Source organism: Sebastes fasciatus, chromosome 3 (assembly GCF_043250625.1).
Source record: "Sebastes fasciatus isolate fSebFas1 chromosome 3, fSebFas1.pri, whole genome shotgun sequence".
Taxonomy (NCBI): domain Eukaryota; kingdom Metazoa; phylum Chordata; class Actinopteri; order Perciformes; family Sebastidae; genus Sebastes; species Sebastes fasciatus.
In genome coordinates, this window is record NC_133797.1 from 35,158,446 (window position 1) to 35,178,183 (window position 19,738).

At 40.0% G+C, this 19,738-nt stretch overlaps 1 protein-coding gene across 2 annotated transcripts; it reads right to left on the minus strand.

Annotated features, from left to right (window-relative positions):
• Positions 1–5,934: 5,934 nt before the first annotated feature.
• Positions 5,935–19,738, minus strand: srp68 (signal recognition particle 68). Of its 2 annotated transcripts, none has more exons than XM_074630587.1 (16): positions 19,556–19,738; positions 18,140–18,206; positions 17,406–17,519; positions 16,824–17,019; positions 15,873–15,955; positions 15,640–15,749; positions 15,409–15,488; positions 15,033–15,173; positions 11,350–11,448; positions 11,094–11,155; positions 10,509–10,662; positions 9,330–9,424; positions 8,938–9,067; positions 8,146–8,221; positions 7,953–8,005; positions 5,935–7,762 (listed from the first exon to the last, which is right to left on the minus strand). In XM_074630587.1, exons 1-16 carry the CDS (start codon positions 19,632–19,634, stop codon positions 7,535–7,537), a joined length of 1,767 nt encoding a protein of 588 aa, XP_074486688.1. In that variant the 5' UTR covers positions 19,635–19,738; the 3' UTR covers positions 5,935–7,534. The 2 variants fall into 2 exon arrangements, with proteins under 2 accessions (XP_074486688.1, XP_074486687.1); XM_074630586.1 differs by having other exon boundaries at positions 11,094–11,158.

Below are 19,738 nucleotides of genomic sequence, written 5' to 3' on the forward strand. Positions count from 1 at the left end.
AGAGATCAAGTTAGAGTGATTCCAAAATCTGGCTAATGAGTGACAAACGTTAGCACTATTGGGGTACTCGCAGTGGTCTAATGCACTGGTTCTCACTCTGGGGGAAGTGAGATAATTTCCTGGGGTCGCCAGATGGTTATGGAGAAAAACAAAATAATCTATTAAAAATAAAATAACATATTTTTGACTTGGAAATGTATTTTATTTTACATTATATCCCCTATACCAGTGATAAAATTTGCCTCAGAATACATTTTACTGAGTGTTTGTGAGTGTGCACATGAGTTTCTGAATTTTGGATTTCCGTCGGGTCAGGGGAAGAGAAAAAGTCACAGAATGCATCAAAAATCTACAGCGCCATTGGACAACGCCTAGCTGATAACAAACAAAACGGGGGGGGGGGGTCGTGATCACTAACCTGATTACTCCGGGGGTTCGGGACTCGAAAAGGTTGACAACCACTTTGTTGAATGTCATCCTCCATCTCTCTCTCCTTGTTTCCTGTCATCTCGCTGTCACTAAGGAATAAAATGCCTCAATTTGAATCAGAGACAATAGGTACATGTCAATCAATTCAAAATATTTAATCGCAATTAATCACATGATTGTCCATGATTAATCGCGATTAATTGAAAATGAATCACACATTTTTTTATCATCAACATGGCAAACTGAAGCCCAACAGGCAACAACAGCTGTCAGTGTGTCAGTGTGCTGACTTGACTATGACTTGCCCCAAAACTGCATGTGATTATCATAAAGTGGGCATGTCTGTAAAGGGGAGACTCGTGGGTACCCTAGAACCCATTTTCATTCACATGTCTTCATTCACCAGGCCAGTTTTTCCTCGCCACAATGTAGTGCAAGTTTGGAGCGTTATTTAACCTCCTTCGCGACAAGCTAGTATGACATGGTTGGTACCAATGCATTTCTTAGGTTTTTAGTTTCATATGATGCCAGTATCTTCACTCTAGCTTTGAAACTGAGCCCGCAACAAAACTATGGTAACGTCCGAAGTTCAGTTTAGGCAACAAAACCATTTAGTTAGGTTTAGGAAAAACGTCATGGTTGGGCTTAAAATAAGTACGTTAACTAAGTAAAATGCGCACGGAAAGAACGTAACATAAGTACGGAAAATACGTGACAAATGTCACTAAAAAACACATGAAAAACACGTCACAAACGTCACTAACATAACTTACAAAACACGGGTCTCTTCCTTCATAGTCCTGTGTTTGTTGGACCACCTCCCCTCCCGCCTGCCCACCATAAGCATTCTTTACATTCATTTTATTCTCCATCACTAATGCTGACTGTTGCACATTACACAGTCAGTACAGGTATGTGTTCAAATGACACGCCAAAAGCAAGAAAGCAATTGCACGCTAAATGCTTTTCGCGTTATCGTGTCATTCATACACCTTTTCCTGTGATCAGACTGATAGAGCTTGTTTTTCTTTTTTTTTGGGAATATTTTTTTTGGCATTTTGCCTTTATTCTGATTTGTTTATTAACTGGCCTGCTGTCATTTTGCAAAAGTTTTCCCACGGGCAAAGCGAGTTGATCTGGGGGGTCTGGTTTGAAAACCAGTTTTTACTTCCACCAAGCAGGTCAGCATACTGTATCTCTGAAAATAACAGATTCATTCATATAATATTTCATGCACAAACAGCTGATTTTTGAGGGGATTTTTTGTTTTTAATCTTTTATTCAGTAAACATACTTGCCTTCCTTCTTTCAACTGCATAAAAGCAGAATATTGTTTTATCTTTTTTATCTTATTTTCTTGTTTTAATTGGACATCTAATTAAGTTTGGGTCTAATTGGATTGTTCAGGCATTTTATTAGTATTATTTTATTATTATTATTTACAACTTTACATTTTAAGAGTGGTCTTTTTATATTTCCTTTCTCTGTTCAAACCCATCTTCACCCTGACAGATAAACTCAATGCTGCAAACACCAGACACACGGTGTGTACAGTCAACAGTGGAAATGCCTGACAGCCTGTGGGCCAGAAAAGAAGTTAATTACGTAATACCTTCACATAGAAGCACATGTAATAACAACGTTAATGATAAAAGACACATTGCAAAGCCCCATGTGTAGCATCAACAGACACAGCGAGTCGTTCAGGATCAGGGCGTCTCACTGCAGCATATCAACAAAAGGAAATCATGGCGAGGAATGCAGCCGGACAGCTCTCTCTGCAGCAGAGAGGAAAACAGCACAGAGAGCACACATTTTTCATCGGACCAGTCAGTCATTCTCTCTCACTGTCTCTATCTCTGGGTGCGTCCACCTGTCTGGAAAAACAGATACTCTTTCTGTTGCTCAGAGATCCACATTCAGCTCCCAAATACAACACAAGCAGCTTGTTATTATAGGCCTAATATATATGTTTCCTTTTAAGGAGAAAATATTTTGGGCAAGACCTGGGAGAAGCGACTGTATATGGATCCTGGTTTAATAATGCCAAAACAATATTAAACAAATACTATTTGTATTAGTATTTGTTATTGTTTGTGTAGTTTACATATTCACCTGGGTACTTGACTGCTGGAAACTGTATTTCATCCATATTATCTATATATATATAGCAACATCATTAGTATTACTATTATTATTATTGTTGTATTAGCCTAAACTACACCTATATTATTATTATTATTATATTATCTTATCTCATTATATCTCTCTCTCTGTATTATCATATTATACAGCTATACTACTATTATACTATTACATTACACTACTGTATCATACACTATAATAAACACTACTATATTCAGTACCCTTGCACTATTTGCACTACCATTGGCTCACCGTTCCTTCATCGCTGTACTTATGTTATCTTATTTTTTATTTTACTTTACTTTACTTGATTATTTTACTTTAAAGATAGCACTTTTAGCACACCAAAAATCCATGCTGTCCCATTCACCCAAACTGACCAAATAAAAACATCCTAAATCCAAATATATTAACAGAATATTAAAAAAATGTTTTTTTTGCAGTAGCACATCATATTCATGTTTCCATCAAAAGTTTGTGCCATGTATTAGCTATGACAATTTTAAGATGACCTTATGATGAAAACCATCTAAAGGTCTTGTGTCATCTTCCTCACCTCATGCTTTTCAGGGTCAACTTCCTGTTTGATGCTTGCCCCGCCCACCTGCGTGACGTCACTCCAATGAGGTCATGCAATGTTGATTATGTGGTTTCATAGCTCATAGGGCTCAACAAAAAAAGGTTTTTATTTTCACTCATCAGACGAGAAAATAAACCCTGTATAGTAATACTGTCCCATTCAACCTGATGTCCCAATCACCCTTAATTCACCCTAGCTGTTCTGGAGCTTTTGATCAAAACATATGATCTTCCTCAGCAGATGGAGTCATCGTGGAATTGGCCTTTTTTTCTGAGCCCTTTAAGGACCTCTTATCCATATAGGCTTAAATGATGAATGAATGACTTTATTTTCGAACATAAAAATAAATAAAAACAGATACAAAATAATAACAAACAAAACAAGAGTAATAGTGTCCGAAAAGGAGTAGGCAGAAGTAAAACTTATATTTCCCTACCCCTTTCTCACTTCTCTTCTAATAACTCATATATCATAGAATGGTAGAATGATAATATAATATATAAACTATCCCAGATTTATTTACATCCCAAATTAAATATATGAACAGCATCCCAAGTTTATTTACAACCCACAAATCCATCCGGAGTTAAAAAGTATATATAACACAACCCTTATAACAACTCTTCCTCAACCATATACCTCCCAAAAATATATTTTTTGTATAGCTTTTTAAAGTGATTTATAGATCAAATTTTTATTATTTATTTTATTTTAAATAAATCTTGATATGATTGAGAGCTCCAGAACAACTACTAAATGGACCTTGTGGATTAGATTGTTTTCATCAGCTGCTGTTTCCAAAGTCAAAAATAAACCTTAAATCTTACATTTTAAGTGAACTTGGACAAAAGGTGCACAGAAAAATGGAAATTTGAAAATCTTTATTACCTGTCAACCCCATCTGCTGATTCTAATTGAAAGCTCAAGAGCAGCTTAATTTAACATGCCAACAATAACAATATTAACATGTTGATGTTTATTATTGGACAGCTGAAAACACCGGACACTGACAACAATAATATCAATATCATGTGCAATACTACTTTTTCCATTCTCATGTGCAATATCACTGTTCATTGTGTGCAATATTAATGTCCAACAAGTGCAGTTTGTTTTTTTAGCTTACTTTACCTTTTTTATTTTACTTATATTTACTCATTTTACTAAATGTATCTTACTTTTAGGCACTGGTGCTAGAAATAGTACTTTTTATTTTATACACTTGTATCATACACTTGAACTTGTTGTAATTTTGTTGAAATTTTGAACAATCTCTGGCACAAGAATTTCCTTTGGGATTAATAAAGTTCTATCTTATCTTTAGCAGATATATTAGAGTTTACCATGTTCACTATCTTAGTTTAGGTGCGACTTGATGTTGGCGCTAGAGGAAAAGTCAAGGAATCAAACGAGGGTTTACAATTTATCTTTAAATGTCTGAACCACATTCATAATCCATACGATATTTGTCGAGACATTTTACCAGAAACACTAAAATGTCAGCTTCAATGAAGAAAAGTCATTAGTGTAGGATTCATCCTCTCAGGACGATGAATGTCTGTACAAGATTTCATGAGGATCCATCCAATAGCTGTCATTGCCACGCTGCGAGCATGGCTAAAATGATGAACAGAAGTAATAAATTCTTCCAATATTGAGCGAAAGAGAAAACATTACACAGCAGTACATGACAAGTGACAACCAAGAACGGCTGTAAATCTAGATGAAAGGCTGCACGCTGGTCCTTCAGGGTGTTAAAGCTCAGTGATGTCACCGCAGCTCAAAGCTACCTGTGATTAAAAAAACACCTAAATGGGCTTTCTCAGGCCAACAATGCAATTTAACTTCAATAAATGTGTGGTGATAGGAATGGGAACTTAAATCCTTGAACTGAATTGAACTGAGAGGAAATGACAAAGGTGAGGGTGTGTTAGTCTCTTTCACTAAACTAAACACAGCATGGTTGTCTGGTTTACAGAGTCAATCTTACAAAGCTTTCATGCTTGTACTGTACCTTGAACTTCTTCCCTTCACTTCACCTGAACAAGTACAGTACTGTACAGTCAGCATAACAAAGATATGTGCGTGCCAACAAATGGAAATATTTACTCGTGTTAACTTCTATGTCTCTCATCTTTTTCATCTCAAAACAGCAAAATAAAGGTGGTGAATAATCTGATTATTAGAAATGTAAAAACACAGAGAAGACTGATAGTGATACCGTGTCTCATCTCTGGTTTTCTTCCTGCAGATAAGCGTTTATCTCCGCATCGTCAAATATCTTCAGTCCATCCAGGCAGAGCACATTTCTGTGTGTTTGTGACAAAGGTATATGTGTGTGTGTGTGTGTGTGTGTATAGGAACAGACAGCAGCAATAAAACATCAGGTAGATATGCCAAGTGTGTGTGTGGGGCGGTTAATTAATTCAATTAAATATACATGTGACTTGGATGTTAAAATGTAGGGGGTGGGAATAGTTTGCATAGTTGTGTTTGAGTAACAAAATGCATTTACACAAAGTAAACCTAAACACATCCACACCCTGCAAAGGCATCCTACGCACTCCTACTAACACACCCAAGACGAGAGGTACAAGACGAGTCACACACCTCTTAAATTCCTTCAGGTATTTCACCTCTTGCTTTGTTAAACATGCGAGGTTTGATTGTATTGTAACTCTATAACAAAATTGCCACAGTAAAAAGCCTTCTCTGAATCAAAAGAACTTCAATTAATGTCGCTGAATTCTCCGTAGAAGAAGAGAACGAAGAAATCCGCGTTTGGTGTAAATATATTTAATCATAGGCCTGGATATTAAATCAAATCATACATTCTCATCAGCTCATTTCCACTTAATGTTTCCGACAATTACTTATCGTGACTCAACAGTTTTTTTTTTCCAGGCCAATCGAGGTAAAGTGCTGGAACTACTCCGGCACGTCCATCTTTAATTCTTTAACATAAAACACTGAAGGGGGAAACAAAAAATTAAAACCAAAGACATTGATAAAAATTAGAAAGCAAAGTGATCCTCCAGCTAGTGTTTAACCAAGTATCACAGGCTAACCAGGTCCCTTAAGGATCAGAGGAGATGAAAGGTCTTTATAGTTACAGTATATCCATAGACATGTCACTCGTGATGAAAACATTTTTAGTCCTACTCATGATGGACAAATAGGCGTGGTGGTGTGATGAATGAAAGGCTGCTAACAACTCCCTCCAGTTCTTTATGTCGACTGCTGTCCTACGATATTGATTTTACTGAAATGCAAATATCAAAATAAAAAAACATAATATGAATGAATTACAGTCTGAAGGGCTGAACTGGTACCATACAGTCATCACCCAGCACGCCCTTTAGTAGAAAGCTTGTGCCTTGAAAACATGAGACACCGAGGGGTGTTAAAAATTGCGGCTTGCGCTGAAGCAGTTGGACCCTTCTCTAACAACACACGTCATACAGGACAACATATACAGTATGACCCAGTTGATAAATTAAAAACACTGAACAATCCAGCACTTTTTTTTTTTTTTAAAGTAACATTTCACACTTTTGATTCATGGCTTTGTCTTTCATCATCCTGTTGATGCACCTAAAACTAAAAAAGCTTTATCCAAATTCTTCCAGACTGACTTGTTAGTATACGAGGTGAAGGTTTGAGTAACAAATTAGCGTCTTAATGCACAGAGAGAGAGAGAGACCAGAGCAAAGGTGGAGGGAAGGAAATGGGACGCAGCGGAAGAAGCTGATTGATAAAACAACTTCAGTGTGTTGAACTACATGTCACCGGATATTCATGGTATGTGATGAGTACTACTTCGTTTTTTTACGTCAAAGTAGCTGCCATAACTGCACTTTGTAGATTTTATGATTAAGAAACGATGCTGAAAACATCTCTTACATAAAGAAAAAAAAATTACATATAAAGGCGCTTACGTTACACTGAAAAAAAACAACTACTAATGATGCCTAAGTGGCTAGTTTACTCTGACAGCATTGTGAAATAGACAACTTGGCTGTACTTATAGACCACGGCATGGTAACCTGTAAAACCTGAAAGCCACAGACACCTCCATGGCTCAAATTAAGGAGGGATGCTCGGAGCCCGTGCAGCCAGATGTTATTACTAAAGGTGGCAGGTGAACTTGGGTCATATTGCTACTTGAAATTGATTCGATTACTTTTCTATAATCTTTCTTGGTAGATTACACTCTGCGTTCCTCAAACTCCACCCATCTTGCACTTAGGCACTAAAAAAAAAATCTAACATAAAAGCAATTTAAATTATTCTAATTAACATCTGACCCAAGTCTGGTTGTTTGCGGTGAACTCAGGACCTCGTGGCTCTCCTGTGGGGACCGAAGCCCGGAGGATTGATTTAGCTGCCGAAGCCAAAGATGCCCTTGATGTAGCCGGTGAGGCCGCCCTTGCCCTTCTGCTCCACCTTGTCGTCCAGGGGTGGGAAGGCCACGTGGTTGAGAGCAAGGTCAAAGAACAGCGGCTTGCAGGGGATCGGCTGGAAGTCGGGAGGGAACTGGACCAGATTGGGCTGCTTTCCTACGAGGGCCGGGTCGAGGCGGAAGGTCTCCAGGCGGTTGCAGAGGGGCTGCATGAAGGAGGAAGAAGTGAAAAAGAGAGCAATATATAATAAAGTTTATACCAACAACTCAGAGACTCAACTTATTTTTTTTTAATCGCTGTCATCCTTTTGTCTGATAAATCTGTTCTTCATTTCTCTTTTTAAAAAACCTGCCGCTTCCATGATGAAGGACAACATTAACCATATGCTCTCTTACCGTGTTGTCTTTGACCTGCTGCTGAGAGGGAACTTCAGCCGTCTCATCAGTGTCTGAAACACAAACATTTCCCAAGGGTTGTGCACAGAACGAAGCAGAACAGAGAAGAATGGGACTAAACGGGTTCTCATATTGTAAAAAAATTAATGAGTTGGGTAGAAAACTGTCAAAACAAAACTGTAGGTGTTCTCACCTAAAATAGCAGCAGCTTGAAGAGAGTATTTTTCAGCGCTGACCTCAGCAATGAGCTCCTGAACATCAGGAAGATCCTGCAGAAACAAACACAGTGATGTTTCTAGTAGAGTACAGATGTTGGTAAACTGTCAATGTGACTTTTTTGACTACAAAATCCATCTGAAAATCTCTGTGGGGTTTGTTTCCTTTTTATTTTGCTGTGTTTATGTCAACACATGTGTAAGGCGACCTTTTTGTAAATTAAACTGTGTGGTACTGAGAGATTGCTTGTTTTCTTTTTATTAGAGCTGTCACAGTTAACCCGATAACGCGTTAACCCATGTCATACTAGCTTGTGGTGAAGGAGGTTAAATAACGCTCCAAACTTGCGCAAAATTTAGCGAGGAAAACTGTCATGGCCATTTTCAAAGGGTTGCCTTGAATTCTGACCTCAAGATATGTGGATGAAAATGGGTTCTATGGGTACCCACGAGTCTCCCCTTTACAGACATGCCCACTTTATGATAATCACATGCAGTTTTGCGGCAAGTCATAGTCAAGTCAGCACACTGACACACTGACAGCTGTTGTTGTCTGTTGGGCTGCAGTTTGCCATGTTATGATTTGAGCATATTTTTTATGCTGAATGCAGTACCTGTGATGGTTTCTGGACAATATTTGTCATTGTTTTGTGTTGTTAATTGATTTTCAAATAATAAATATATACATACGTTTGCATAAAGCAGCATATTTGCCATTATTTTGCAATTAATCATGGACAATCATGCAATTAAATAGTTTTATGACCAACCTTGAGGCTGTTGTTGAGGCCCTTGGCCTTAGACTGGACCTCCATGGCGTATTTCAGCACCCTCTCATACAGCACCAGCGCCTCACTCCACTTCTTCACCAGCACATAAGACTGGGCTATGAAGAAACACCTGTGAGCGGTTCAGAGGGAACACATGAGTGTACGTATTTATGTATAAAAAATGAAAACAAAAGACATGACTACAAGAGGACAGCAACTGCAAGAGTAATACAATGTGGGCTCATGGATGTCATGCCAATATATGGCAGCAATGAACATTAACTGTCTCACAAATACTTAAAAATTGGAAAAAATATCCAGACGACACTTTAATATTTGAATCTTAGTTGTATTTTTTGATTAGGAGGTAGTAAGCCCAAAAAATGTCTGACCTGTAGGCCTTGTAGACCAGTGTCTTGAGGGACACCTCCTTCTGGAAGGTGTGGTCATCCTCGAGGCCCTGCAGGGTGGAGAGCTCAGCCAGACTCTGGAGAGACGGACGGACAGAGGAAGGTTACGAGGAGAAACAGAAGGGGAGATAAAGCCGTTTCACACCAAGCACAGATTTACGTCCGAAAAGTTTGCATGAAAATGTATAAAAAATGATTTTGTGGTTTCTCATGAATGTTTGCACACTCTTGTGGAACATTTGTGCGGGGGAAACTTCGGACAGACCTCGATTTCAGCGGATTTCCCCATGCGTAAATATGTTTGACCAATGAAATTCTTTGTTCCAACTGATCACATCCATTCAACACAATTAGCCAGTTTGTTGTACGGAGAGAATGTCATTTCAGGGCCTTGGAACAGGTTTGTTTTCAGGGCAACAGACTTGCGGACAAATTGGCATTTTTTGGTTCAATGGGACATTTTTCGGACTACTGGTGTTTCGGAATAAAAACATACCATCACCTTCTCAACACCCAATAATGTACGACAAACACTACGACCTCAACAACCAAATAAAGGACAATATATGGCTTGAGATCGCCCAGCTGCTGGGATACAATGAAGATGGTAATGTAGCTGATATGCACTTGCTGACGTTATATGCTGGTGAAGGGACGACAGCTAGTGTTAGCATCACATTTGGGGTCCGATTAGTTTGTGTATTGTGTATTTAACGTTAGCCCCTTAGACATTCCCTGTCTAAGTTTTTGTTGTGTGAAGTAGACACGGGCACCCTCAGGAAACTCATTTCGGCCTCATTGACGAAAATGGAACACGGCAACACTGATAATTCGCACGCACCACATTTTCGCATCGCACTGGTGAAAAACAGCTTTTACATTGCGACAAGGAAATGACAGAAACTGTCAAACAAGGCCATGTACACATCCCTTCACTGTTGATAACACAGATCAAACAGCTCATCACACCCACACAGCTACTGTGAGCAACTGAGAAACAATATCTAACTAACTATACTAACTGAAATACATGCTGCTATTATGGACAATTCATGTAAAAAAGGCACCTTTGTCTTGACTCATTTATTTTATTTTTTAAACTATTTCTCCATACATACAGGGCCTTATGATTACAACGATCACAATATATTTAACATTTACCTGCAGGATGATGTCGTAGAGGCGGATGAGATCCTGTGGACGGGGCCCTCTCTTGCTCTCGTCGACTTCGGGTTCCTTCAGTTTAGCCTGCAGAGTGTGAGCCATGCTCTCGTTCCTCTTCACCAACGTACACAGCTTGATGTAGGTCAGGTAGCTGGGAAAGAAGACCCACAGCACATTTATTATTCACTTATAAAGGAGATAAATGAGAGAAATGTCAGAGGGTGGAAAGACTTATTTATGCTTAGACCTGGATATGTTATTGTGCTTGTCTTCGCAATATATAAACTGAATATCTTTGGGTTTTTGACTGTTGATCAAACAAAATAAGTAATCTGAAGGGGCCACATTAGGCTCTGGGAAATTCCAATGGGTACCATTTTCTGATATTTTACAGACAAAACAATGAATGGAGAAAAGAATTGGCAGATAGACAATAGAAATAATTACAGACACAGAATGTGATTGCATAATCGGACACAGCAACCACCTCAAAAATATGTGAAGTCTGATCCTGGCATTTACAAGCACAAGTAAGTGTCTTCTTAACTGATGTTTATATATTTCAACACGTGTTTCTTTTACCTGTGCAGGAACTGCAGGTTGGACACCTTGCTGCTGTCACCATCAGTGCTCCTCTCTCGCTGCTTCTACAAGACAAGACAAGCAATAATTAAAAGAAAAAGCTTTTACACCTTCTTGTTTTAACGACACGTCTTAACTTTTGTTTGTAAGCTATAAATCAAACAGACAACTCTGACCTGTTAGCAAAAAATCACCAACAAACTCATCCCTCTCCTTCACCAAAATATGTGAACTTTTTAAACCCGTGTTATCTTACCGCCTCACTCTTGAGTTCCTCTTTCACAGCCTGGATGGTGTCTCTGCACTCGGCCAGCAGCGTCTCATACAGATGCTCTTTGGTCTCCTCGTTGGCCGTCTGCACAACAGAAACAACAAGGCAAAAATGAGCATGGCTCACATACCCCCGCTCACTGCTTGACCCCTACTAAAGTAGGTTCAAAGGTTTTGCCCTTTTGGAAAATTTTCAAAATTTTTGGGCACCCTGGACTTCTAACCCCCAAAAAGCACAACTAGACCACACTGTCAACCATCATACCAAATTTGAAGTTCCTAAGTTAAATAGTTTTCAAGTTCTGCTCCGGAAACGAACGTGTGACACGTAAACGGACGGAAGGACGGACACGCGGAGCACTATATACCCCCGACTATGTTGTCGCGGGGGTATAATAATTAAGATTTATAGTGGAACATAGTGGATATTTGACACAAACGTTTCCAGTTTCATAGTAAAATAATAATATTGGCTTCACATTAAAAGTAGGGTTGTCAAAGTTAACGGGATAACGCATTAACGCAAATTTGTTTTAACGCGAATAATTTCTTTTACGCAATCGACCTTTCGGAGGTTGTAACGGGCTCAGTTTTAAAGCTAGAGTAAAGTTATTGGTATCATATGAAGCTACAAAAAAACCTAAGGAATCCATTGGTAATTGATTTCCAATAATAAATATATACCTATGTTTGCATAAAGCACGCATATTTGTCCACTCCCATGTGGATAAGAGCATTAAATACTTGACAAATTTCCCTTTACGGTGCATTTTGAACAGATAAAAAAGGTGTGATTATTTTGCGATTATGTTTTATTTATTGACAGCCCTAATTAAAATGTATTTACTATGAAGCTGATGCAGGAAATGGTGGTACTAGTACTATCAATAGTCAATACTAATACTATCAATAGTGCTAGTAGGTTAATCATTAGCATTAACTCACTACAGCGAACCAGAAAACTGTATTAAAATGTGGATCGGTCACATTTGGCAGGTCTGTATCAGCACTGATACTGATCCACCAGATCAGAATGATAACATGCATGTTGCAATTAGTGCCTTGTGGTGCAATGTTACAGTTATGACAAAAGGTGTAGAAAGATTTAAGGAGGAAAAACAAATCATGAAACTATGTCCACGGGTTTCATATAGAGAGGAATTTGGGAGGGGAAGACTCTTTGTAAATATGAGGAAGAAACATTTTACACTTTCTAGACCGCAAAACTGAACTGTAGCCTGTAGACATTTACAGAATCAAATGTTATCTCCTGGTCTGAGTGGTTACACCCAAAATATCTTAAAAATGAAAAAGAATAAATGTAAAAACTCTTAAAAAAAAAAAAGATAGACACACATTAGTCTCAATATCTGAACTCTGACACACTTTCCACCTGATTAAAGCTACGCTTGCACTCATAAGAGTCAATCATGCAAAATATTTCATCCTCAAGTCGTAGTGGTGATTGACACAAAGAGCAACTGTGACTGTGGCTAACTGGGGGAGAGGCACAGGTATGTGGCCCGGCAGGCTGCCGGTGCATTCCTGCACACAACTCATCAGCAACCATCACGCTCTGGAGTTTCAGGGTTCAAATATTTGTGAATGACATGATTGTTCTTCACCTTAGCTTTCTTTCATCGACACACCCGAACAAAAGGCCTGTGTTACTCTACGACTGTCACGGATGTCTACAGGATATTTGTTCGTACTTAAAGAAAGAGGCCATGTTGGACTAAATGGGAAGATGTGAGCGATTAATGACAAAAGAAATGTTGATACAGTATAACTTTTGTGGATGTTGCTGTCACATATTCGCCTTCAAAAAGGGGCGAAAACCTTAGGAGGCAACACAGTGGAAGAATGTTACGAGGAAAATTCCTCGTAGTGATAATAGTCTGGTCACACAGCTGCTCTCATCCACCCAGAAGGCTCGATGTTATTTAGTGTTACACACTCGTGCCAACACCCTGGCAACGCCTAGCACGACCTGCTCAACCTGTCGAGCATCCTCTCTTGTTCAGGAGGAGGGCTGGACGGATAAACCGATTAGAGTAGGGAGGAGTCAGCGGAGCTCTTCCCCTCGGACTGATGTACGGCCCAATACGGCGTTTCCTGTCCCCAGAGGCCACGAGCTGGGGATCAGGGGTAACACAAGGGAAACTTAAGGTGTTGGTGTGATGATACTCTTGAGCAATTTGGGAAAATGGCACCTAAGCTGGCTAGTTTACAACATTCACTCACAAAGATAATATCTGAGGATGTTATTTTATGATGTAGGTCATAAAATATCAAGAAAAAACCAAACAATAATTTAGCTTCAAAGTACAGCTGCAACAATTTATGTATAAATTGGCAACTATTAAATTAATCAGCAACTATTTTGATAATTGATTAAATCGGTTTGAGTCATTTTTTTTTTTTTTTTTTAAGTCAATTCTGATTCGTTTCTTAAATGTGAATATTTTCTGGTTTCTTTACTCCTCTATGACAGTTAACTGAATATCTTTGAGTTGAGTTGTGGAAAAAACAAGACATTTGAGGACGTCATCTTGGGCTGGTCAACATTTTTCACCACTTTCGGACATTTTATAGACCAAACAACTAATCGATTAATCGAGAAAATAATCAACAGATTCATCTTCAATGAAAATAATCGTTAGCTGCAGGTTATTCAGTTACATATTCATTCAGTTACAGTCACTATTATCTTAACAATAGACTGTAACGCTACAGTTGAGTCCCAAAAGGGCCCATCTGAAACTGAAAGGTGTTTAGAGAGGATAATACTAATCTGTCCACAGAGACCTGCTGGGTGTAGCCCTGTATTCATGTGTGGGCTGAAATGCACAGAATGTAGTCGAGCAATGAGAGACGCTGCATGCCAGAGACCTGAGTGGCTCTGGGTGTGACAGGTATGTCCGAAGGGAGTGCTGAGCCTTCTGGCATCAGAGAGCAGGAGGAATGAGCTGCGGTGGCAGCGAGGGGACGTGTGAAACTGGAAAGAGGAGAGGGCCACCTACTGAAAGTTTAAGGAACTGCATGGACTGTGAGGAAGAGGTGTTCTGCTCAAACTAAGGCTACATGTCCATTTTGAGACGTTTCATCTGAAGCCAAGACACCTTAACATTAGAAAGGTATATACACTGGAAGAGTAGTTATGGACATAGGCTCGCACAAGTAGGGTTGGGTATCATTTGGAGTGTAACGATTCTGCTTATCAAATCTTAAAGCTACAGTCGGTAACTTTGCGTAAATATGATAAAAAGTTATTTTCATCAAACTGTCACTATATCCTGACAGTAGTGCATGAGACAGATTTTTGGAAAAATCGTTCCTCTGTGTCCTCCTAATGGCATTTGCAAGTTTTCACCACGCCCGAACCTAAACAACCAATCAGAGCCGACCAGTCTCTAGGCAGCTGTCAATCATTGCTCGTGTATGGTCTACGCAGTCATACATTTTGGGCAGCATGTGGGCAGAAATTTACATCATGCGGACCCTCGTATCATTTGGGCTTTAGACCACAGGGACACCTCAGCATGTATTTTTAAGAGCTGACGTAATGATAACAATAAGGGCTTCACATTGAGCGCAGCACAGTTTGTTTTTGCCCCCAACAAACAGTTTGTTCTTAGCCCCTACAAAGCAGGAACTAAATATACTGACCTGAGCGATGGCGGCCTCATTGTCTGCCAGACCCAACAGGAAGATGCGGGCCTTGTCTATCTTGACGGGCACCGTCCGCCCTCGCCACTCCACCTCACTCATGGTGGCTGCCTGCTTGGTTCTTGCCTGAGTGATCAGGGCCTGAGGAGAAATAAGAAACACATGAAACGGTTTTCATAAAACATAGATTTTCAGATCCACACGAGCCAAGAGGTCTTTGATGCACACAAATTTGCTCAGTTTACATTTTTAATAAGACCTAAGTTGAGGAGCATGTGTGTGTTCCTCCCCTGATATGATATTAGGCATCAAAAATATATGAAAGATGAGTGATGATACAAGCATATAAACTAATGCCCAACTCCTGTATGTTCACCTCTAGTTTCTCAGCCATCATGCCTCCTCCTCCACCAGTCAGTCTCATCTGCATCAAGTCATTGATGGCGTTCTGGTCACCTGCAATCAGACAGAAAAAAAAAAAATCAAGTTAAACTGTGTGTGTGTATGTGTGTTGGAGGGAGAGGGTGGGTGATATGAGCTTCGGGACATGTCCAGTTAGTGAACAATGTCTCACGATGCCTAAAGAGTCTAAGATAGTGTTACTCACCAATGTTGTAAGCACAGTAGCGGATGTTGGGTGATATCTCGTCCACACGCTGGCGGTACAGGACTGCCAGCTCCTCAGTGAAAGCACTGGCCAGCTTCTCATAGATGGTCCTGACGAGACACAAATGTGGTTGTTTACAATTTTCCAAAGAAGAAAAAAAAAAAAATCATACACGACAAACTGACACTTATTCTACCGATGTATTAAGAAACTGTAGTGATGTTTAAACTCACTTGCACTTGTTGAAGGCCTCCATGGCGAGCTTCCACTCCTGCAGTTCAAACTCCACCATACCAGTCAGGTATGCAGTGTACGCCTGAAATAAAATACAGGATTATTAGTGAATAATAGATTTTGCTCCCTGTAACACAGCTTTAAATAATAAGTTCTTTAAGTATCTTGGGGTCTTGTTCACAAGTGAGGGTAAAATGGAGCGGGAGATGGACAGGCGTTTCGATGCGTTGGCAGTTATGCGGGCGTTGTACCGGGCCGTTGTGATGAAGAGGGAGCTGAGTCGGAAGGCAAAGCTCTCCGTTTACCAGACCATCTACGTTCTAACCCTCACCTATGGTCATGAGTTTTGGGTAGTGACCGAAAGAATGAGATCGCGGAAACAAGCGGCCAAAATGAGTATCCTTTGTAGGGTGGCTGGGCTCAGCCTTAGAGATAGGGTGAGGAGCTCAGACATCCGGAGGGAGCTCGGAATAGAGTCGCTGCTCCTTTGCGTCGAAAGATGCCAGCTGAGTTGGTTCGAGCATCTGATCAAGATGCCTCCTGGACGCCTCCCTTTGGAGGTTTTCTAGAAACGGCCAACTGGTAAGAGAACCCGGGGTAGACCCTGCACATTTGATATCTCTTCTGGGCTGAGAACACCTCGGGGTCCCCCAGGAAGAGCTGGAAAACATTGCTGGGGAGAGGGACATCTGGAATACCCAGCTAAGCCTGCTGCCCCTGCAACCCGGCCCCAGATAAGCGGAAGATAATGGATGGATGGATACGTCAACAATGTTATTAATTTTGTTTCATACATAGTAACAAGCGACCATTAAAAAATGGTATAAAGTCAAAGAGTGATGTGACAAAGGTTGAGAACACTTTTGGACCTTTGAGGCTACAATCTCATTGCACATGTATACCTCTTATTCTATACACGTCTGTAAAAGCAGGTTGAAGGTATTGTGTACCTGCGCCTCAAGTTTGGTCTTGGCGTCGACGCGGGGGCTCTCACAGAGCTTCTCCAGCTTCTCGCTGTGCTTGGCAGCCTTACGTAGTCGTGCCAGCAGGTGGAAGCGCTTACGTGGTTCTGTGTTGGCCTCCTGCTTCAGCTGCATGGCGTAACTCCATGCGCGCTCTGCCTCCATCAAAACCAGTAACAGATACCTGAAGAGGGGAAGGTCATTGCATCAGTTGCTTGGTAGCATATTTTCACCATTTATAGTTGACATTCAGTAACTGAATTCCAATCCAAGGTCGACAATCACCAATTTATCTTCTGCAGATATATTCATTACAAGGGCTGGTTTAAATTCTGTAGTTTAGCAGCGAGGTGTACCAAACCAGTTGCAGACCTTTATGTCTTTTGTAGATAACAACACGGCACAACATTTATGTACGAACGGTCCAAACTCCTCAGTAATGTGCGTTTATTATCCTGCTTCAAACACAGGGTTTGTGTATCAAACCGTTATTTACTGTATATGAGGCTCTCCGTAACATCAGCCGGTTAACTGCACATGAATGTCCGACTCAGACTTTCCATTCCTCACCTGCTGTCAGAGAGCATTTCGACCGTTATTTTCTTCCCAATGAACTTGTGTCGGTTGCCCATCCTGAAGCCAAGAGTCTTGCGCAGGCGTCGTAGTCTGCGGGAGCAGTAACCCCTGCACACAGTTACACAAAGATGGTTACATTACAGTAAATTCATAACGTTTACATGTACATTTCAAACCCTGGTTTCTCACAATATACATGACAACCACACAGTAAATTTTCACCAATACAATTCCAGGGTTTTCTTTGAAAAACTATTATTCTAAATTGACTAAAGGAAGATTTATTATTTTAGCCACTTAGAGTTAAAAGTAGTGACAATGATGTGTGTAAAATACAATGCGTGGCCACTTTGCTGTTGTATTTGATTGCATTATATTGCACAAGTGTGGTTAATAAAGTATTAAGATACATTTGTACACCAGCACAGTCGCATGTGGGCCATATGGCAGGAGAGGTTTTCATGCAAACAGCTTCTTCTCAATGTAGAAAACTAATTTGGTAATAAATACTGTGTTATATCACAGTAATCTGGATAAAAAATAATGTGAAATGTAAAATTTAAGTACACATAAAGTTCACAGATATGCCCTATGAATGGCTTGTGATCACGTCAAAACTGTGCACCTCTATGTGAACAGCCATACAACAGTTTACCAAACACAAATCTCTGCAGCTATGGTCCAGGTAGTGCAGGTGTTATAGGTCATGTATGACCTGCACAGCTCACCTGTATCTCTGGTAGTCTCCGTGTCTGAGGCCATGCTGCTGCTGGGACTCCTTGATTATTTGTAAAACTGGGAAATTGGTGTTAAGGGACAACCTCATCTATATCATCACACACACACACACACACGGTACTTCCAAGGGGAACATTTGAGTCATGCATATTGAAGTATGAATATGACAGCCATGTTAGCAGTGGACGTACAGACCCAGAAAAGTCTGTGCTGTGATATTTTGCAGTAACACAGCTGCTACTGAAACTGAGAGGCTACAACAGTTAAACATATATCTATATCATCACACACATGGTACTTCTAGGGGAACTTATGTCATTCATATTGAAGTATGGATGTTATAACCATGTTAGCACTAGACGTACAGACCTAGAGAAGTATTTTGTACTATTTTGCAGAAACAGCAACACAGCTGCTACTGAAACTGAGAGGTTACAACAGTTAAACATATATATCTAAAGCAGCACATACTAAATGACATTCTTAGTTGATTTAACGTCCTTATCTTGAACAATAAGTTTGTGACAAGCCAAATAAATCTGCTTTTTCTTCCAGGGAAACGTATGTTCTTAATATTGAAGTATGAATATGACAGACATGTTAGCACTGGACGTACAGACCTAGAAAATAGATAATTCATACACCTTCTCACACAAAAATATATCTTATACTGTATATGTTCTTAATATGCCCTTTAAAAAGTATTTCCTTTTATAATTGTAATGTAAATGTAATATAACTTATTATTTTAATGGAGCTTCCCAGCAAAAAGTATTTCACACGTTTGTACCTGTATAACAATAAACATCTTGAATCTTGAGTCTGTGCTGTGATATTTTGCAGAAACAACACAGCTGCTACTGAAACTGAGAGGTTACCAGTTAAACATATATATCTATAGCAGCACATACTATCTGACATTCTCAGTTGTTTTAACATCCTTATTCTTGAACAAAAAGTTTGTGACAAGCCACATAAATCTGCTTTTTCTTCCAGGGGAATTCATATTGAAGCATGAATATGACAGCCATGTCAGCACTGGACGTACAGACCCAGAACAGTCTGAATGTGATATTGAACACAGCTGCTACTGAAACTGAGAGGTTACCACAGTTACACATATATATCTATAGCAGCACATACTAACTGTTGTTTTAACATCCTTATTCTTGAACAAAAAGTGTGTGACAAGCCACATAAATCTGCTTTTCGAGCCTGCCACTGACTGACAGCCTGCTTCAGTGTGACACGTAGCCTAAATAGAGCTGAGGCTAACCGACGTTATCCTCTACAGAGAGCTAGCTCAGAAGCTAACAGTTAGCTCAGCTAGCCGTTAGCTTCTGACACAGAACCGTTGGACCAAAGGACGAACCGGCCGCTACGCGTCTGCTGCTGTTGAAGGATACTTTCCAGTCCGAGTCCTCCGTTTTCTTTATTTGCTCCCGTGGAGGAGAGTTTAGCGTCGTTCAGTTTGTCTGCGGCCATCTCTAAATGTCTCTGGATCTCTAGATGCTAACGGCTGAGCGCTACCAGCTACACACACATGCTCAGAGTACAACCAGCGACCGATGACGACACAGGGAGGGGCG

Bases quoted from the DNA above. Each gene is read 5' to 3' on its own strand.
- srp68 (XM_074630586.1), bottom strand. From the start codon at position 19,634: ATGGCCGCAGACAAACTGAACGACGCTAAACTCTCCTCCACGGGAGCA. The intron at 17,020-17,405 runs GTGAGGAATGGA...TCCCCTCTTCAG, and splicing joins GAAATGCTCTCTGACAGCAG to GTATCTGTTACTGGTTTTGA. The intron at 15,750-15,872 runs GTGAGTTTAAAC...GTGTCTCGTCAG, and splicing joins GAGGCCTTCAACAAGTGCAA to GACCATCTATGAGAAGCTGG.